At 35.0% G+C, this 20,532-nt stretch overlaps 2 protein-coding genes across 3 annotated transcripts; both read right to left on the bottom strand.

Annotated features, from left to right (window-relative positions):
- Positions 1 to 2,601: 2,601 nt before the first annotated feature.
- Positions 2,602 to 8,271, bottom strand: LOC107772554 (uncharacterized). 2 transcript variants are annotated; one of them, XM_016592053.2, is made up of 8 exons: positions 7,954 to 8,271; positions 5,569 to 5,615; positions 5,240 to 5,345; positions 4,985 to 5,147; positions 4,146 to 4,275; positions 3,247 to 3,423; positions 3,144 to 3,161; positions 2,602 to 2,848 (listed from the first exon to the last, which is right to left on the bottom strand). In XM_016592053.2, the coding sequence occupies exons 1-8, from the start codon at positions 8,135 to 8,137 to the stop codon at positions 2,828 to 2,830; spliced, it is 846 nt and encodes a 281-aa protein (XP_016447539.2). In that variant the 5' UTR covers positions 8,138 to 8,271; the 3' UTR covers positions 2,602 to 2,827. The 2 variants fall into 2 exon arrangements, with proteins under 2 accessions (XP_016447539.2, XP_016447538.2); XM_016592052.2 differs by lacking the exon at positions 2,602 to 2,848 and having other exon boundaries at positions 2,856 to 3,161.
- Positions 8,272 to 9,720: 1,449 nt separating this feature from the next.
- Positions 9,721 to 10,612, bottom strand: LOC107772553 (defensin J1-2). Its single transcript, XM_016592051.2, has 2 exons — positions 10,454 to 10,612; positions 9,721 to 10,177 (listed from the first exon to the last, which is right to left on the bottom strand). The coding sequence occupies exons 1-2, from the start codon at positions 10,515 to 10,517 to the stop codon at positions 10,008 to 10,010; spliced, it is 234 nt and encodes a 77-aa protein (XP_016447537.1). The 5' UTR covers positions 10,518 to 10,612; the 3' UTR covers positions 9,721 to 10,007.
- Between the last annotated feature and the right edge of the window lie 9,920 nt (positions 10,613 to 20,532).

The following is a 20,532-nucleotide window of genomic DNA, read 5'->3' as shown; positions in this document are numbered from 1 at the left end:
TCCTCTCGGAGAAGGAAAAAGGGGTGCGCGACACCACCAAGTATTTGATAAAATGCCTAATTGGCCAAAACAAAAGTATTGTTGCTAATTTGGAATCCCTTTGACTTGTATTGCTATAGATTAAAAAGCTGAAAGGGTTGACAAACGCTGTATTACGCTCAAGGACAGGAAGTTAAGGTATGTGAGGCTAACTCTATATGTTTGGGAACGTTAATGATTCTCTCTACACTACGTTTCTTTTACGACGTTACTAATTACCTCAGAAATATAGTTTAGCCTAGTTCCTTGAATAGTTGTAGAAATTCTACTATTTAGCTTCATAACTCGTTCATGACTTTCATTCTGAACGTTGTGAGCTCAGTATGTATTCAATATAGACTTGGGTTTGATGCCCCCGAGTCTTAGTATAGATTACTTAGTATGCCATAAACAGTTGAAGTTTCAGTGTTCATAACCAGTTCAAGAATACATGTCTCAGTCTAGTCCTATTTAGTATTCCAGTATTATGTAACTCAGTGTGATCCAGTATTCCAATATCATGCAACTCAATGTGAACCGGTATTTTACTATCATGTATTGCAGTATGATTCTCAGTTCCTGATTTTAAATTCCTGAATGTTGAACACATGTATTTGGGCCTAAGACCGTAGTTTATATGCTTTATGCATACTTGGGCCTGAGGTCGTAGTGTATGCTTTATGCATGTTTGGGTCTGAGGCCGTAGTTTATGTTTTATGCATTTTGGGTCTGAGGTCGTAGTTATGTATACGTATACTTGGGCCTGAGGCCATAGCTTATGCTTTATATATTGGGCCCGAGGTCATAGCTTATTCAGATAAACAGGTTGTTCATCATTCAGAAGAGGGAATATTCATATCCTTACTTCCTTTGTTCAGTTCAATTATTAGTTATCAGTTCAGTTATCATTTCAGTTCCAGTTTCAGTTTCAATAGTTATCATTTCAGTTATCAATTATCAATTCTCAGTTATCAGGTTAGTTTCAGTTTCAGCATTTATAATTCTTTCTTTCAGTTGCTTTATATACCAGTGCAATTCAAATGTACTGACGTCCCTTTTGCCCGGGGCCTGCATTTCACGATGCAGGTAATGATTTACAGGTTGATGATTCAGAGCGCTAGGATTTTCGTACCAGCTATTTGGTGATCCCCAGTTCTTTTGGGGCATTATCATTACTACAGTCTTCAGTATTTTTAGATAGAGTGTTTTCAGTACTTCATTAGAGGCTTCATAGACTAGAGTAACAGTTAGACAGAGTCTCAGGTTTTTCATGTTAAGCTATGTTGGCTACAAATATGTTTCAGAATTGTATTAGTATTTCCGCACTTTGATTTATATCATCCAGACTTTCAGTAAATCAGCATGTGTTAGTTTATCTTCCGCATTCAGTATGTTATGATATCACATGTTGATTCAGCCAGCCAGTTGATTCGCTCGGTCACATGTAATCAGGCACCGAGTACCATGTTACGTCCAGACCCAGGTTCGGAGCGTGACAACAACGTTGTTATTCAAGAAATGCATCTTCTGGTAATTTTTTTAAGTGTGTAAAAGGTACAAAAGTAAGAGTCTCATCACTTAGCTGGAAGCAATTTAAGATTTTTTGTGTTTCCTCATCTGTAATCTCGATGAATACCAGAAAGAAAAGCTAAAAGTAATAGACCTAACATATCATTATACACAGCAATAAATGAAGAGAAATAAATACACAAAAAATTACTCAAGCATATTACTTAAATTGAATATCAAATAAAGTTTGTGTAGTCATAGTCTCATAGATATTGTTAATATTTATTTATAATATTTTGCTGTTCTCTTTTTCTTTTACAAACACATTGTTGGGCCCGTGTACAACACGGACATCCCAGACTAGTTCTTGAATAAGCAGGAGTTTGGTTTCAACATTGTGACACACTCACTCCCTGTTATGCTCACCTCCGGATCTATTGCTGTATCCCTCTTCACAGCTAACTTTTTCCATTTGCTTCCATCATGAATTCAAATCAAATAGAGCTCTATAGATTTGAATATAAATTTTTCATAAGGTGCTTGATGCTAATTTTGGTGTCATTTTTTGGGAGATGTGGGGGACACGTGACAGATCCACGTACTAATCAAAGTGTTTAGACGCTAACTAAATTAAAATTGTTTTCCATCTATGAATAAGGACAAGCAAATTTGATAGCAATAGAGATATATTTAAACCAACTATTGATGCAAATTTAGATCATTTCACATAGTTCAGAAACAAATCTGGACCTTCTCTCTTGTGCATATAAAACTCATTCAACCAAAGTTGAAACCACCACTTCGTTTTTCATTTTGATATTTCCTTTACTATTTAAGCAAACAGAAGTATAAAATGATTTTCATTTTTCCTCTATTGCACCTTTTTAGAACACACATTTTCTTTTCTTGACATACAGATGACACGAGGGGAAGAAAATATCTTGTGTCTTGAATGTCTTTTCTTTTATACCAACTGAAACGGGAGAAAGGACACCCTCAAGCCTGTCTTCCCTTTCTTCTACACAGTCCCAACCGAAAGGTTAAACCTAAATAAAAGCTTTTGAACAACTAAAGCTTTCCAACTTCTCACTACTGTGATAAACTGATTAGAAGATAATCTCTGTACAACAAACTTTTAAACGACAAAACTAATGCAATTATGCTGCAATTCAAAAGAACCGCGAGGACACAAATAGTTCTAATGCTAAACTGCAACATTTTCGACACTTGGTGTGTACCAGAACCATCGTCGTCACTGCAGCTTTCCTTGTTTTCCCTGTCTAGTTTAAGGGTTAAACATTCAACCAGATCTAGCCAACACCTGATAATACAAAATACAGTAATAAATTACTACCATTGCAAGGTGTCGCCTTAAAGTCCAAGTCAATACAACACATTAAATATTTAAATCTGAGAAAGGCCAATGTAATCGACAAAAAATCGAAAACGTGCATCCTATTCATAGAGAGATTTTATCTTTTCTTCCCTTTCATCTCTTTTGTATCTGAGACTAAGGCCTTGATGCAGAGCCGAGGCTTTGTACTAACAAGTGTTCGTGGAAGAACCGACACACCAACTATGGCTGTTTTATCAGGTACTCTAGAAAGTGGAAGTACCTCAACAAGCACAGAAAGCTGCAAAAGAGAAGCTATATTCAGTACATTAAAAAGATACAGAGGAAGTAAAAGCTTATAACTTCACTGCAATAAATCATTTGACCTCTGGATCTTTCAAATCCACCGTCGAATCTGGGACAACTTCTTTTACTGCTGCTGCCACGACGCTAAAGCATTTGTTGCGGTCCAACAAAGCAAATACATCAGGATCGCTAGAAGTTTTTCTAAGATTCTTCATCTCGGTCTCCTCAATCCCTCTCCTGTTATAGCCAACTGCAAACTATAATGTCATTAGTTTCTGCAGGTTATCCTATCTGGTTCGGCCCACATAGAGAAGACTGCTCAAATTCACCGCAGCTACTGGACATAATAGTCATGTAAGAGAACTTGGGTTTTTTTTAAAAGGCAAGATAAATTTCATTAATAAAGTACCAAGAAGGTACTTCAAAAAGAAAAAGTTACAGCATTGCTTGTTACATTTACACTCCCAAAAAGTCGAGAAAATCAAAATACTGTCATTATTACCATACTACTCCTAGACCAAAAGTACAAATTCTGTAGGCATCTGTTCTTTACAAAGGAAATATGATGCTTTTGATCTTCAAAACATCTCCTATTCCTCTCCAACCAAATAGTCCAAATGATACACAGACCATCTCTATCCAATATCCTGCCACCCTCCTCCACCCCTACCCCGTAAAACCAAAAACTAAAAATAAAAGGAGAAAGGGATAAAAACAGGGGACAACGAAAGCAAGACACTTGACGTGGACATATTTGACCAATATATTTTTAACTAATACTTTCAAATGGAAAAAGAAAATATTCAACTTGTCATTGGGTTTACTGATAGAAGACGTACTCATGGTAGTTTATATGAACCAAGATGACTTCTTAGGGCGGCTGACAAAAGAAGAAAAGGCAACGTAAAGCAGAAAAAGAAAGCAACACGAGTCTTTCAACTCTGAGTGAAGGATATTTCTTAAGAAAGCCAAGGTTTACCTTAACAGTATTTCCAGTCTCCTTCGGCCTATTGATGATAAACTGATCAACAAGCTGTGTCACAATCTTCTTAAGTTCCTTCTCCTCTAAAGAGCATGTACCTTGAATTGGTAATATCCGATTGCACCAACTGCATGACATGATTAAAGTTTTAAGCATATTAGTTTCTTTGGTATTAGAAATAATCTTCGAAAGAGGTGAAAAAGAAAGGGTAAATGGAGCAAAATGGGTAAATGGATGAAGAAAGGGTAAGCTATCAAGATAATACGTGCAAAATTACCTAACCCATATTACATACTTACCTTTACTGCAGAGATCAGGTTAGAAATCCTAGCATTATACTTGAAAAAATATACCATATCTAACATCTTCTTTCAGTAAATCAAATAGCAGTATAACTTGCCATCGCAACAAATACACACAAATCATTTATAGCAATATCCTAGCATTATACTTGAAAAATTATACCATGTCTAACATCTTTCAGTAAATCAAATAGCAGAATAACTTGCCATCGCAACAAATACACACGAATCATTTATAGCAATAGCGCAATGGAGTGAAAGCGAACCATTACAAATGTTGCAACTCTGAGTAAGTCTCCAGTTGAGTTCTTATACTTAATTAGGGTAGTTTTTAAACTTGCTTAATTCTCTCATCTGCCAGCATTAGGATATGGTTCCTAACCTTTTTATTATTCCAATTTTATTTGGAGCTTTCATTTCCCTTGGCTCCAGTTAAGTTTCACGGGTTTCCCTTGGCCAAATAAAGCAATATTACATATAGATAAGTGCTAAAAAAATTATTTTGAAAGCAATCCAAGAAAGAGAGCAACTCACAGAGGAGACTTCAATATTCCAGATTCAAGGGATTGAAAAATCTGTGAAACGATGTCAACAACTGCTGGGGACTTGCCGAATGGAAATGTAAAGAGAAGCAATCCACTTCTTGTTAACTTAACAAGTGAGAGAATATCACTTTTCTTTATAGAAGTGTCGGATTCTGCAAGGAGCAAACAAGAATTTTTGACACTCTGTAAACTATTGTAACAGTAAGTCCACACAGGCATCAAAATGTTGAAGATGCGTTCATACCGGAATTCACATGCTCATTAGCTGCACCTTCTGATCCATTGCATTCTTCATTAGCATCTTCCATGCATATTTTCCTTCTCTTAGCATCAGGATTTGAAACAATATACTGTACGGAAAACAAAAAACCCAACTACATTTAGCAATCTTTCCAACACAGATAAATTTAAAACCAAAATGATTTTTTTTTAAAAAGAATAAGGTTTCCATAGCCAGCTTCAAGTCCCCAGGAAAGTGCATATTACAGCCCAAATGGACAAACAATAAAATAGGTCATTTGTCCAGAACTACTTCTGAAAAAAAATGAAAATACCAAAGAGTAAACAAATAACCTTTTCAAGGATAGCTATAGCTTCTTTTGTTGCACTTTTCTCCCTCTCTGTGGAAAAAGGAAAGAACGCTTAGCAAAATCCAATAGGGACTTAAACTATCAGAACAATTAAGCAAGAATTAGCAGCAAAAGATCTGATAGGCACCACAGTGGGATTAAAGCTTATTCTTGATACTATTCTTATATTAGGGACAAGTGTTAATAGGAGTTTTCACTATGTTTAGAGATTTGTATGTCAATAAATGTAGAGAACCATTAGTGTTCCCGAATCCCAAGATATTGAATGTTGAAATGAAATGGGTCTAAATAGAGTGAAGTGGATAGTGACTCATATGTTACCCCCACCAAGCTTGGGATTGAGGCCGTGTAGTAGTAGTAGTAAAAAGTTGTTGCAGGAGTAAGGGGAAAAAAAAGGAAAGCCTCCAGCATATCCAAATGCTCAATGTCAAAAGCATGAGAAGCTTGAGAATGATAAAATTAAAAACAAAAACTGTTTTGCATTATGACAAGCAATGCTATAAGCAAAGTAGTGGAGTTATTAGCACTATCCATTACCAGAAAATTGTTCGAAGTTAGATTCTTACCTTTCACTAAAACCCTATCCTCAGCATAGGTTATTAGTCGTAGGGCACTAAAGACGCATTCCTTATCTAAATAGAGTAAAGATTAAAATAAACAAGTAACTGATATTATTGGTAGAAACTGGGGAAAGAAAGCAGCAGAAGGATCTTGAAGCTTTAACATATTCTTTTCTACCCCAAAACAACTGGTATAAGGAGCAGTATAACTCCAAATTTTAAAAAATAAGGGCCTTGAACATTCCTGTACATTTCAAAACTAGTTCTATGCTTCTTTTTTAATAATAATAGTGGCGTCCTGCCTAATTTGAGCTCACCCTGACTATTCCACTAGGTACCTGCTATTTTCACCACGCACATGTACTGCGTTACTCTTCCCTTCAAGGCTTAGGCAAACAGGAAGAGATCACCTAGCATCATTTTTTGTCTCTGGTGGGATTTGAACTCTGGTCTCAAAAGTTTTCACCCACTTCATTGACCTCTAGGCCACACCTTGAGTAAAGTAGTTTTATGATTTATTTTACATGATTTCCTGAATTCGTAAAGTAAAGCCTGCATAAAACAAGCACTACTTGAATGCTGTACGTAATCCCAATATACTGTCCACACAAGATCAAAATTAAGAAGGTATTTGTTTTTACTTTCATCTTGCCCTGGTGGAGAACTTATAAACACATTTCTATGTAGTTGTTCTATTTATACCTCTTACCCCTTCTATGCTGATATTTCCTACTCTTGGTTATCTACTTATCATTTAGCTACGCTCTTTTCTTTGTGCAGTTCTGTTCTCTATAGACCAAAACTCATTTCTAGCTCCTTCCTATTGATAAATAAAATTTTCAAGAATGAAGTATGCTATATTCTTGTAATACTTTTCCCGGCATAGTAGATTCTAGTCCTTTTGTCCTGCTTTATTTATATTGAAGTTTAATCAACACATTTGTCCAGATTTGGATCCAAATTTCTTCCATTGTCCCAAACAGTTGTCCTTGGTGAATAAGATGCTTAGGCGCCTAATTCAAGTTAATTGTGTGAGGTTAAATATTTCAACTTAAACCGATGCATTGTGAAATATGTAGTAGCAAATATGAAACCCGCCCAGAAAATGTCTAATAGGAATGATGCATCAGATTACAAAGAACATTTTAAAACTTTCTCCTTGAGTAGAGCAGCTGATTTTCAATGAACTTCATACTAATTAGCAAAAGCACACCAACATAACAGTGTAAACAACAAACCCCAGAAGTAGCTTAACTTCCTGAGTTTAAGATATTGTAACCTTCTTGCTTTTTCTATATACTGCCCAGAGCAAACTTTGCACGAAACATTACCCAACTAACATTTGCTTCAGAAAGAAATTTACACAATAACTAGCAGAAGAAGGTTCCCTAAAGGTATCCAAATTCCAACAAACAAATAATACCACATAATTCTTTTCAGAGTTTAAGCTTCTTCTAAAACCAATAAAAGAAAGAAAATTGCACACAGTTAGCTAGCAAGATTACATTTTTTTTCCAATTATACGAAGGAACCTAGTGAATCTTTATTCAATAGAACACCATTTTCCACACAATATCAGTTCCCTAGCTGATATACTTGAAAAGCTAAATCAAGTTTCATTCAATTGACTATTCCTCAATCCTAAACTACTCGGTGTCTGCTAAACTAATCCTATATATCCAATCCGCTCTATTTGAGCCCGTTCTCATTGCAATATTAGTACATAAAATATTCAAGAATAATAGGGGGAAAAACAGATGGGAAAGTGAGGAAAGTGTTGAGAGATTAAAGGAGAGGAGTAAACTGACTGATGGGGCAAGTGATGAGAAAGGCAGAATGGGAATGGCGGAGGAGGGAAGAAGAAGCCTTGTAATCGAAACGAGGGATGCTTATCACTGCTGAGTGCTGCTCCCACGGCTTCATCTCATCTTCTTTGTCTGTTGCTTCTACGATTGTGGTTCCCACTTCCTCCTTGCGTTCATCTTCGGCCATGTTTTCTGTTTTGCTGAGAGAAGAGGAGGCAGGCGCTCTGCTAGGGGAAAAGCTTAAACCCTTTGGCCTATGCGAGCTAAGGAAATTGAGCAAATTTTTAATCTGCTCTTTGGGTTATAATCCCTTCCCCGTTTGGTAAACATAAAAGTTTTTATTTAAATCTTCAAATGTTTATAAGCCAAAATAGTGAAAGATCAATAAACTGGCAAAACCTCAACTTAATTATTTTGACCTCATAAGTGTTAACTACCTTTTGATACATTTCCATTACTTTGTTTCTATTATCGTTTCTAATTTTCAAAATACCATTTCCGTGCAAACTCTAGTCCTAGCTCTCTCTTTATTTCATTTTGTCGTTCAGCAAAACTGCAAAATTAATTTTACTTCAAAAGAATCGTAAAATAAATTTACAAATTTGTTTAATAAGGTATTACCAATTTCAACATGTGAGAAGTTGATATGTAAGATTGAAATTTCGAGATAACAAGTCGAGTTTTTAAATATGCGCTATACATTTTTTTTAACTAAGATTTTGTCATATTGGGTATTCCTCGTAAGGTTTTTAATGAGACAGTTCACAATGTGTATTATCAGAAATATATGTGTATATTTTTATTTATTGAGTTTTTCCTAATAAGATTTTAATGAGACACAAAATATATTATTGGATATTCACGGAGAAGTATTCTAGACCTACTTGATTTATGTGGATATCCATGCATTTTATTCAATGTATCATTTAGATATATTTACCTTGTCAGTTAATTGTTAGGATGTATCTTGTGAACTTTGAATGTACTTTGTATCTTATAAGAAGGGAATTACCCTATGGAATATACCCTTGAAGATAGAAGAAAGTTTTCTCTGCCTCTTTACATTTTTATCTAAATCTTTCAATACTGCTGCTCTTTTATTATTATTTTACAATACTTTAAATAAAATACGTATGTTTTTCAAATGATTGGTATTTATTACATAATTATCAAGATAAGGGTTGTCACATGGAAACGTCCAGATATGGTAGGGCTGAGGGGGTGTTATGGAGATGACGTAAGCTCATAAGAGTAAACTTAATATGAAATGGTGATTGGTGAGATCCGATTCCAAGCCATTTAGAGGTTGTATATTAGACCAAGGACTATGGTACAGAGATCAAAAGGCAAATTAGCAAATGATCATACTTCTTTTATACTAACACGGGATGGAACTCAACAAAAGAAAATAAAAACGAGTAACCAACATCAAACTTTTTTTTTCAGCATCATAATTTTCAATAAGATTAAACTTTGTTATATACCTTGACAGCGTAATAAGATTTTTATATTATCTATATATTTTAGGTGTATTGTACTTGATAAATTATGTGTTATGATCAACTATTATTTATTAAAATTTTAATAAATTTTCACATAAATATATTGTACGCTGAAAATATAATATTGAGTTTGGATGAACCAGTTGTCAATATGTTGTATGCGCAACTGAGCGACTAGCACTAGCTTAAAAAAATTTAGGTTACTAAACGATTTCTTATAGAGTAATTATTTGACAAAGGTACTATATCATCCACGCTAGAAGTTTACTTTTGAACACAGATAATACCCCCCGCGTATATTCCATAAGCCAAAGGCGCTGCCAAACTAAAGCAGAGAAAAGAAGGAAAAGATAAGATACAATAGTGTACTAGTAGTACTAATATTCGCAATTAAAAGTTGCCCGAAACAGTAATAGCAACCATTAGCTCCCAGGAAACGGAAGGGAATTAACCATCCTGATCTGTTTCTGACTTCAGATGGTCATTCTTATTCATGACAAGCACAAGAAGAAACGAGAACACGTTCATATTACACAGCATACAAATAAGAGTAAATTAACAATGTCTGGTGCAGAAGCAACGGCGACGGAATCCACGGCAATGGCCACCGTTAAAGCCCTCAGTATGGCAAACTGACGCACAGTTGCTCTTACTAATGCACAGCCCCTTGAATCGGTGACTCTGCGACTCGCAGGTCCTCGCCTCAGCCACCATTGGTCCCATCTCTGTACATTTAACATACAAGTAAAATTCAGAATCTAGAGTCATTGAGTTTAAAATGTGTATGATCGTACATATTTTAATATTTTTTTACATGTATATATAGTTCGACCCGTTCTTCGATTGACAACGTAAAATCCAAGCAAACAGTTTATAAATCAAAATCAAATTAAACGTGTCCCATTTTGGATAAAGGTCGGGTTCTGCACCTAAAAGTGGTACGGTAAGGCAAATACTGCAAGATCAACCAGAATAGCTTTGTCACATATGAAATTAATTACCATTAGCAAAAACCAGCATCAGCATAAGGAAAACAATTGCAAGCACTTTGGGAAAGCCAGCCATCTTTTTTTCTTCTTCTTAAAATACTTTGTTTCTTTTCTGTGGTGAGTGAAGAGACCACTACTAAATAGGTCCATTTATAGTAGCATAAGCCACGGTGCAAGGGGATGATCTTGAACTGTGGGGTGTGTTACTTTGACTAATCTTGAAAGAAAAAGAAAAAAGACACATTATCTGTAACAAATCACAACCACTCGATCTCCACTAATCTTTGCTCCTCTAGCTTTTCACTTTTTTAAAAAAAAAAATAATAATAAATTAAGTTATATGAACTGATAGTATATTTTGATCTTCTATAGAAGATTGCTTCCCATTTTCTAAGGTTACGGCCAATTAATGTTAATATAGAGAATTATAAGTGATCGCCTTTCAAATAATTGGATGGTATAAATTATTTTTACACCGTCAATATATGAAATTTAATTTTTTTTTTATATATATTTTGCGATTGAACTGTATAATTCTAATACATTCTTCCTCAAAGCCTAGAGATGTAAAAAGAAAAAAAAAGTACTAAAAGAAAGAAAAAGAATATACTAAAAAGAAAAACATGAAGGTGTGAACATTCACTTTAGATACTTTGTAAAGGAGCCTTGATTGCTTATGAGTTGGGAACTTCTAGTTGGAAAGGTCAGATCAGTTGTGTGAACGGAGGAATATCATTTACTTTGAATTGATTCATATCATGGATAAATATTTAAATAGTATCAATGTCAATAAAGTTTTAAATAAATAAAAAATCACTCTATCAGTTTTATTTAATTTTATACATGCGTTTGATTGGGTACGAAATCTAAAATTTTGTTATTTCAAACATATCATAATATTTGGGCAAAATACCTTAAACCGACCCTAAATTTGGCTCAGATTATTAGTATCATCCCCAAATTATGCCCCGATCTTAATTACCCCCTCAACTTGGCCTTTTGAGAGACATTACCCCCTAGACGCTGATGTGGCAAAAAGTATGGGTGCACTTGCCTGCCACGTGGATTTTTCTGTATAGGTGGCATCTTTTTGAAAAATAAAATATATTTTTACCGTTTTAAGAATATTACTTTTTTAAATAATTTTTTTCGAATACAATTTATAATAAAACTTGGTTAGAATTACATTATTTACGCTAAATATTTTTATTTGGCCAAAAATAATTAAGTTTTAGTTATTTTTTTTGTTTTGACCTAAAACTACCGTTTTAAGAATATTACTTTTGTCATTTTGCCGAAGGAAGATGTTTAAAGACAATTATTTCTAAATATAAAAAATATAATTCTTTTATAAACATATTAAAAGGAATGAATATCATATAAAATAAAACACAGAGTAATTCCTTATTATTAAAAAAAATGGTTTAGCATAATAGAGCTATATACAATCTCTTCAATTTTCTTCTTCTTTTGTATTGTCAAATCAAATAAAAATAAATGAATGTTTTAAAAAATACTGTTCCTTTCCTTTCCTACTCGTAGTTTCAGAAAAGCAAAAAAAGAAATTTACTTTTCTCATATGTTTTCTTGGTACAAACAAGAGCAATCGAGATAAATCTGGAATTCAATACCAGTTTCTACTTGTCAATAGGGTGAATAGCTACTTTGGAGAAATGCTTTTTGACGTTCCCCACTGTTCAAGATCTGCGTGCCACAAAAACTAACGAAAAAAGAAGCCTGTATTATTGCCTTCTTCTTTTCTTAATTTGTTGGTACAATTAAATTTCTCTATAACAGCCTTGTTTGCTTCGAATATTTATGAATATTATAGCGAAATGATGTTATAAATAACATATATTACAATATAACATGAAGTTTAGTTCCGGAAAAACTTGACTTTTATAATAAACTAGTAAAATTTTTATTATATATGAATACTGTTATAAAGAAGTCTCACTGTATTTACAAAAGAAGTTTTGCCGACCCATGGAGATCTAGGGAATAGAATAAATGTCATGGTATTCGTTCATAATTTAGGATAATGTCATGACCTTTATTCAATAGTGACTCTATTGAAAAATTTAGACACATCTCTCTTTTGAATAGAAAATTTTATTTTGTGTTTCGCACTAGTTGTATGAGACAATTTTTTGTCTCATAATTTTGTGAACTCAGATTTCTGCGGACCCAGCAGTGTAAGGTTGGAGATCATAAATTTGTAAGACAAAAAGGAGCCTATAAGTCGCATGAGACACAAAATAAAATTTCTCCTTTTGAATTGCGTAACCTGATTTTTTAAAATTACTTGAAGCTGTCTTTAAAAAATGATTATGACTAAACATATTATTATTCTATCCCTAATCTAATTTGCCGACAGTAGGCAAACATTGGTGGGCCTACAAGGAGCTATGCTGAGGTGTACACGTTCTAAACTGTTCTATGCTAAGGGCTCGTTTGGTACGAGAGATAAGGAATAATTAATCCCAAAATTAAATTTGAGATAAGTTTATCTTATATTTGGTTGAGATAAAATTATGGTATAACTACAATAATAATCGGATTAACGAACTAGATTCCAAACTAAATATTTTTATATATTTAATTAATTTTTCAATACAAATATAAAATTTAGACAAAAATTACTGGGTTCACGGGAACCTATAACTAATGCATCGAATCCGCCCCTTGATTGCAATGGATGGGTTAAAATGGACGATATCTTAACAGTTGATGCGAGCCGTGACTATTTATTCGTTCAACTTTTTAAAAGTCGATACCACTTTAAAAAAAACCATGAGCGTCACTTATAACTTGTTTGATCAAGCTTCTCAAGGTCAAAAACAACTTTTTCCCCAAAAGTGAACAAAAGAAAGTAAAACCTAGCATAATGGACCTCCCGTGAGGTTAAAAGAGCTCGTAGCTCGTACGCACGGCAGGTCTAAGATTAGGAAAAGACACAATAAGCTGGGACTGCATACAGCTTATTGGTGGTGGTCCATTTGTTACGATAAAGGAAAGGACTTCCTAGCTCGTGAAAGTTACAGGTGACAAGCGACAACAGCTTGTTGGTATCTATGATTAACTTATGCAATTGGGCGGAAACGTTTTCCTCACCATCTATCCCCACGATCAACTTTCAAAATGAAGAATAACTTTTTAAATTTGAGCCCTTTTGGACATAAGAAATTTTTTATTTTTCCCAAAAAAATTTAGTACTTTTTTTCGAACTCTCCCGTGGTATTTAAGTGAAAAGAGCTAAGCCCATTATCCACCGAGTATCGAATCTTGTAACGCTTGCCTCAAGGATTTTAGTTCGAGAAGATGGAACACAAAAAAATTTGCTTTCTAAATAACTTGATAAATATATATATATATATATATATATATATATATATATATATATATATATATATATATATATATATATATGATAAAAAAATGAATAGTTAATTTAGAGAATTTGAATTGAAATTAAAAAGTAAAATCGTGAGAAACATGCAAAAAGACTACACAATGAAGGAAGAAGAAATCAAATTATTAAAAAGGTATACACGTTATTTAATTTAATGAGAAAGAAAATTTATCATTATTTTCTTAGTAAATCGTAAACCTGTACCCAATTAGAAAATGTTGAAATTTAATTTTTGTTATTTAATACTTACATAAATTATAATAATAATAATAATAATATAGTAATTCATATTTTTGAGGTGTTTAATATTTAGGGGCCTAAGGCAAGAGGTTTACTTTTTTTCGTTTTTCTTCTTCAAGTGCCTTACCATGGAGTCGCTTCTGCACGGGAACAACAACAACCATAAAATGATGATTGTCAAACTCTGTCGAAGCCGTATTTGATCTACACATGGAGTGTAGGAAGGGTGTAACGGTCCAACCAATCGTTTTGAGTTTTAGCGTTTCGTTCAATAGTTTAAGGTCTTACGAAGTTTCATATTATGTATTATGACTTGCGTGAATGATCGATTTTGATTTTCGGGCGATTCGAGATTAATTTGGAAGAATGATTCTTGTTTTAGAAGCTTAAGTGGTAAGAGTTGATCAGAATTTGACTTATATGTAGACAACTCTGGAATGATATTTGATGATTCCAATAGCTTCATATGGTGATTTTGGACTTAGGCGTATGTCCGAATTTGGATTTAGTGGATTTGATGGTTTTTGGTGAAAGTTGGAAAATTGAAGGTTTGGAAGGTTGGGAGGTTTGATCGGGAGTTTACTTTATTGATATCAGATTCAGATTGTGGTTTCAGGATTTGTATAGTTCCGTTTTGTCATTTCGGACTTGCATGCAAAATTTGAGGTCATTTCGAGGTGTTTTGGTATGGTTCAACGTGAGTTGTATAAATTGAAAGTTCATTAGTTCATTAGGCTTGAATTGAGGCGCGATTCGTAGTTTTGATATTGTTTGGTGTGATTTGAGATCTCGAGCAAGTCCGTATTATATTATGGGATAGGTTGGTATGATTGGACAGGGTCACGGGGCCCTCAGATGTGTTGCGGATGAGCTACGAGCCATTTCTCTTTGTTTTGGATTGCTGTGAGCAGATATTTAGTATTCTGCATCGTGATCGCGACTAAGTAGTCGTGTTCGCATAGAGAGATTGTGGCCGCATGCATTTTGTTCTTCGTGATCGCGAAGAGACGACGGCATTCACGAAGCTAGGAAGACTGCAGTCCTCACGTTCGCGTAATAGGTATCGCGATCGTGTAGAAGGGAAAGTGAACGGGGTCATCAAGGACTTATTCTCCGCATTCACGAGAGAATGATTGCATTCGCGATTGTGCTTGTCGCGCCCCTTTTTCTACCGAAATAGAGTTTCGACATTTTTGGGACAACTCCTTTTCTTTTGGGATGGGTAAGGGATTTGAAGAGTCGCCACCTAACGGATTAATGTGCGTTAGGGCACCTAGAACAGTTAACTCATATAACCAGTTTATATCACCAGAGAACGGGTAAGGGCTCGAAATTACCTTGAGGGGAAGATGTTAACCACCCTTTGAGGTCCACAATGGTAGGTCCCGGCCGAACTTAAATTAAGCGAGTTAGTCTTAAAAGAGAAGAAAACAAATAAGACAAATACAATATTCAACTTACTTTTTACACATGAGTATAGGGGGTGGTCCTAAGTTTTTTAGCCTATAGGATCATTCCATGCAATGCTTTGCAACTCCCACAAGTCGGGATTTTACTCATAGCATTAGCGCATGGGCTATCATTTCCTTTACTACCCAATTACTATCTTTCAGTTGTTACCTAAGCGTTCTAGTAGCTTCTAACTCATGCCTTATGCATGCACTACCGGCCCCTTTCCTATGGTCCTGGAGGTATTTATGACCTTTATTTAGGATGGTTCTAGACTGACCTATGTTTCTTAAATGAGAAAATGCCAGGAGACAAACAAAATTCAAATAGGACTATCACGTAAGGAGCAAATAAGGGCTCATATAAACCTCCACAAATAGACAACAAATGCACGTAGTTAAATCAACAGATTTCGTTAATTTAGGATCCTATAGGCAGGATATTTAGATGAGCAAAAATAGAATGCAAGACATCAGTTTATTAAGGCGGGCATCTGGACCTATCAATTTGCTTACTGATTTTATTAAATCTTGAATCTAGGCATTTTCAGACAGTAAGATATCACAGTTTTAGGCCCATAATCATTGGTAACCCCTACAGATTTGCCTAAGTGATAACCAGAATTAATCGAACTCAAAACTGATTAACAGAACTCTATAGGCATGATATCTACAACCTATAACGTGATTTCTAAGTGAATTACTAATTTTAACTCATAAAGACAGGTTTTATCCCTTTTAGATCCTATAGGTATGCTTTCTAATTAGTTTAAACCCCTATAGGCAGGATTTCTAAGTGTTGACTTGATTTAAACCTCTATAAGCATGGTTTCTAATTTACAAACTGATTTCACCCTATAGGCATGATATATATTAGTTTAAATCCTATAGACATGATTTCTAGGTTTGAAACTGATTCCTTTTATTCTTATAGGCATGGTATCTAAGTTGAAACTGATTTTTTACCTCCTATAGGTATGATATCTATTAATCACATGTGGACAGAATTTTAAGCAAATTGCCAGGAAAGGTTATTAGTCAAATAAATAGAATCCTATCGACATGGTCGCTAATGCATGTAAGTTAAAAATGTGCATGGATCATATGGACAGGATTTCTAATGCAAGGGGCCTATAAACAGGATTTCTAACGTGCGAGTGAAATATAGAACAAAGCAATCAGAAAATCCTATAGGCATGATCTCTAAACAAGTAGTAACATTCACATAATAACCAATAAACCTATAGGCAGAATTTCTACCTGAGTTTCAAACAAAGATATAGAAACCCCCTATCTTTTACTAATAAACCCTAGATCTATTTATTACAGAGATTATTGCAGCCCAGAATGAATAAATTACATAACAGTATCTATTACACTATAGGGAGCCTTAGCAGGCCCAATATAAACTTGGGAGCCATGCCTTCAAACACAACAGCTCTAAAACAATAGCAGGGATCCACAACACTTTAAACTAGGCTTCCAGTGTGTCAAAGTTCCCAAAGAGCCTCAGGGACCCCGGGTAATGCTCATACTAGAACCACACATTAAACACAGAATTCATAAGAGATTGGAAAACCAGCCCCAATGTGTCAAAGTTCAAAAGAGTCTCAGGGACCCTAGGCAGTGCTCACACTGGGGTGGTAGGAACCTAGATAACTAAGAGTAGAAGTTTGAAATCCAGTATATAGAGGGTAAGGGAGAACATGTTTAGAAATCAGCACATACAGAATAGTAACAGAACTACACCAGAGAACAAACTCCTATACAACATATAGTTCAACTAAGTTGATATTTGTTTAGACTAGATACTCATACCAACATTTAAAGTAATCATAAAAGCAAAGATACTTGAACTAACATGCACAATTAGCCATACATTACATGCTTGCACTCAGAATAGGGAACATATAGCTGAATTGGATAGGTTTTCATATTATTGGAGGTAACTTAGTTTAGTATTATCACTAAGCGGGATCATGTAGTCACATAGAAAGCAGAAGTATGCTGAAATTTAAATAGACTAATCGAATAAAGCATATAGAACAGACTAGAATAATAGGAGTTAAGGCATACCCATTGAGAAGAAAGAAAATAGGAATGCAATAGCAGTTAGCATCCAGAGAATATGGCCTTAGCTTTCAGCTGGCCAAATAATGCAGAAATCAGAACAATAGAAAGAGAAAGCTCAAGTTTTTTGAGAGCAGAGAGTTTGAAAGTTTTATGTTATAAAGTGTGTAAGTGTCTCTGTGTGTAAAGTCAGGATAAGGGAGGGGCTTTTATAGCATAAAATAGAGTAAAACAAATAATGTAATGAACCAATCACAAAAAAATAAGGTATGAAAATCAATTAAGGTCAGCATAAATCAATTAACAATACAGAATCGAGTAAAGTCAGACTAGTACTACTTGATTTAAGGAAACCTTATACGGAATCGACTAGTAATTAAGTACTAGGTTAAATAAGGTAAAGAAATAATTCCAAGATCAATTTGAAGTTTAATTTAGGGGAGATGGTACAGAGTTGTCATGACCCAAATCCCGGTCGTGATGGCGCCCAACACACTACTAGGCAAGCCCGACTATTAGTCACGCTTAACCCAATTTGTCAAAAATAGCGGATGGAAATATCAATTAATTCATGATCAAAGTATTGAAGAGTTTAACAAAATACACGACATGATCTCTCTAGGACCCGGTGTCACGAATATGAGCCTCTAGAATACAAAATATCACCCTAATACATAGTGTATCCAAAGTCTGATAATGTAGAAATAAAAGGATAAGATAGGAGGTAAGAAATCAATGCTGCGAACGCTGTGCAGCTAGCTTGATACTCCCGAAATGCTGGAATCCGTTGATCAACTGGATCTACTATGCCTAAGACTGCCCTAGATCTGCACACAAGGTGCAGGGAGTAAAGTGAGTACTCTGACCCAGTGAGTAGTAAAAGTAACTACAGTCTGAAGATAAGAAAATCCAGTAAATACACAAAGTAAGCTAAAATCTAAATATACAGCAACATATGGAACTGAACAACTAAACAACAGTATAAAGGCAAATACATGAATGCAATGCAATGCATATAATGGTACATTCCAGTACCCACTACGGCGTGCAGCCCGAGCCATCCATATTTATTTATCGTCGACGGCGCTCACTGGGGGTGTGTACAGACTCCGGAGGGGCTCCTACAGCCCAAGCGCAATATCTTGGTCAGTCATTGTTACCTGACCGGTCAGCCATTGTTACCTGACCAATTTATATCACACAGTGCCATTGTTACCACTGTTCCAAGTATATATTACAGTGTCATTGTTACCACTGTTCCAAGTATATATTACAGTGTCATTGTTACCACTGTTTCAAGTATAACATACGGTGTCATTGTTGCCACTGTTTCAAGTCACTTTATAATCCGTCCAGAAAATAATATAGTAAGCCCCTTGGGCATTTACAAAGTAGAAGTTCCTAGCCTGAAATACATTTAAAATGTCATTTAAGTTTTCAACACTTAGAATTATGGCTGAGTTTGCAAGGCAGCATTTAAAACCTTGGACTGAAATTAAATGATATGCAAATTATTCCTAGCAGTAATGTAAATCCTCGAAGGATTTTTCAAGTCGGCAGAAGGCCCCAAACATGGCATCAAGCCCAGTAATATCAATAAAGTGTGTGTATCAATCACCAGTATAATATAAAAATCACACGGGATGGACCAAGTCACAATCCCCAATAGTATCCGACCCCTCACTCACCATGGAGTGCGTGTCACGCCTCAATATAGCGTTACGATGTGAAAGTCCGGGGTTTCAAACCCTCAGAACTGCATTTACATCTATTACTCACCTCTAACCGGCCGTAGACTAATCCGCAATGCCCTTTCCTCTTGAATTGACCTCTTCGCGCGTCGAATCTAGTCAAAACCACAACGAATACGTTACAATAGGCTAAGGGAATATAACCCAATCGAAAAGACTCGAAAAATGTCAAAAATCACGAAATTAGCAAAACTCGAGCCCCGGGCCCACGTCTCGAAATTCAGAAATTTTTACATCAATAGGACCCTTATCTCGCCACGAGTCTATACATACCAAATTCACAAAAATCAGAGTTCATTTGACCCCTCAAATCACCATTTAATTCTCTTAAGTTTCAAGCCCTAATCCACCATTTTTGTCCATAAATTACTTGAGTTTTCAGCTCTAATCCATGTATTTAACTTGGAAATAAGTAGAATCAACTCACCTTTGATGCTTGATGAAATCCCCCTTGAAATTCTCTCCAAAATAATCCAAGCCAAATGAAAGAAATGAAAGAAATAAGCCAAATCCGTGTATAAAAGAATCTGCACGTGCTTCGTCGAGTTGTACCTTGCACTTGTGCTATACAAATTGTACATCCTATTAAAAATTTTTCTTGTCGGACACCTTCTGTTTAAACACCCATAACGTCTTGTATAAATATCCAAATGACAAACGGTTTGAATATTTAGAAACTAGACTCGAAGATCTTTAATTTGATAGGTTGTACACCATATAACTCTTTATATATCCCGAGATATGAGCTTCTAAAGTAGGCTCCCCGAAATCAGAAAATTCTGGAGAACGAGCTCCACCAGTCATATTCAATCGACCGTAACATTCTCTACAGATGTCCAAATTACGATTTCTTTAGCTTTCTGGAAACTAGACATGAAGGGATACAATTTTTGTTTTTGAACCATCTCAAAATTCCTTGTATATCAAAAGATATAGGCCTCCGAAGTATGCTACACGATTGCATTTTTGTTGTGCAGAGACAGCTTCTGGAACAACTTTTCTTCTTTTTTTTTGTTTTGGTCCGAATTTCATTCCGTTAACCTTACGAAATCCACCCGAGGCCCTCAGGACCTTAACCAATTATATCAACATGTCCCACAATGTCATTCAAACTTGTTCCAACCTTCGGAACACCCAAAATTACATCAAAACATCAAATCATCATCGGAT

This window comes from Nicotiana tabacum, chromosome 18 (assembly GCF_000715075.1).
Source record: "Nicotiana tabacum cultivar K326 chromosome 18, ASM71507v2, whole genome shotgun sequence".
Taxonomy (NCBI): domain Eukaryota; kingdom Viridiplantae; phylum Streptophyta; class Magnoliopsida; order Solanales; family Solanaceae; genus Nicotiana; species Nicotiana tabacum.
Note: the sequence above shows the minus strand (reverse complement) of the source record. Positions and strands in the feature narration are given on the sequence as shown.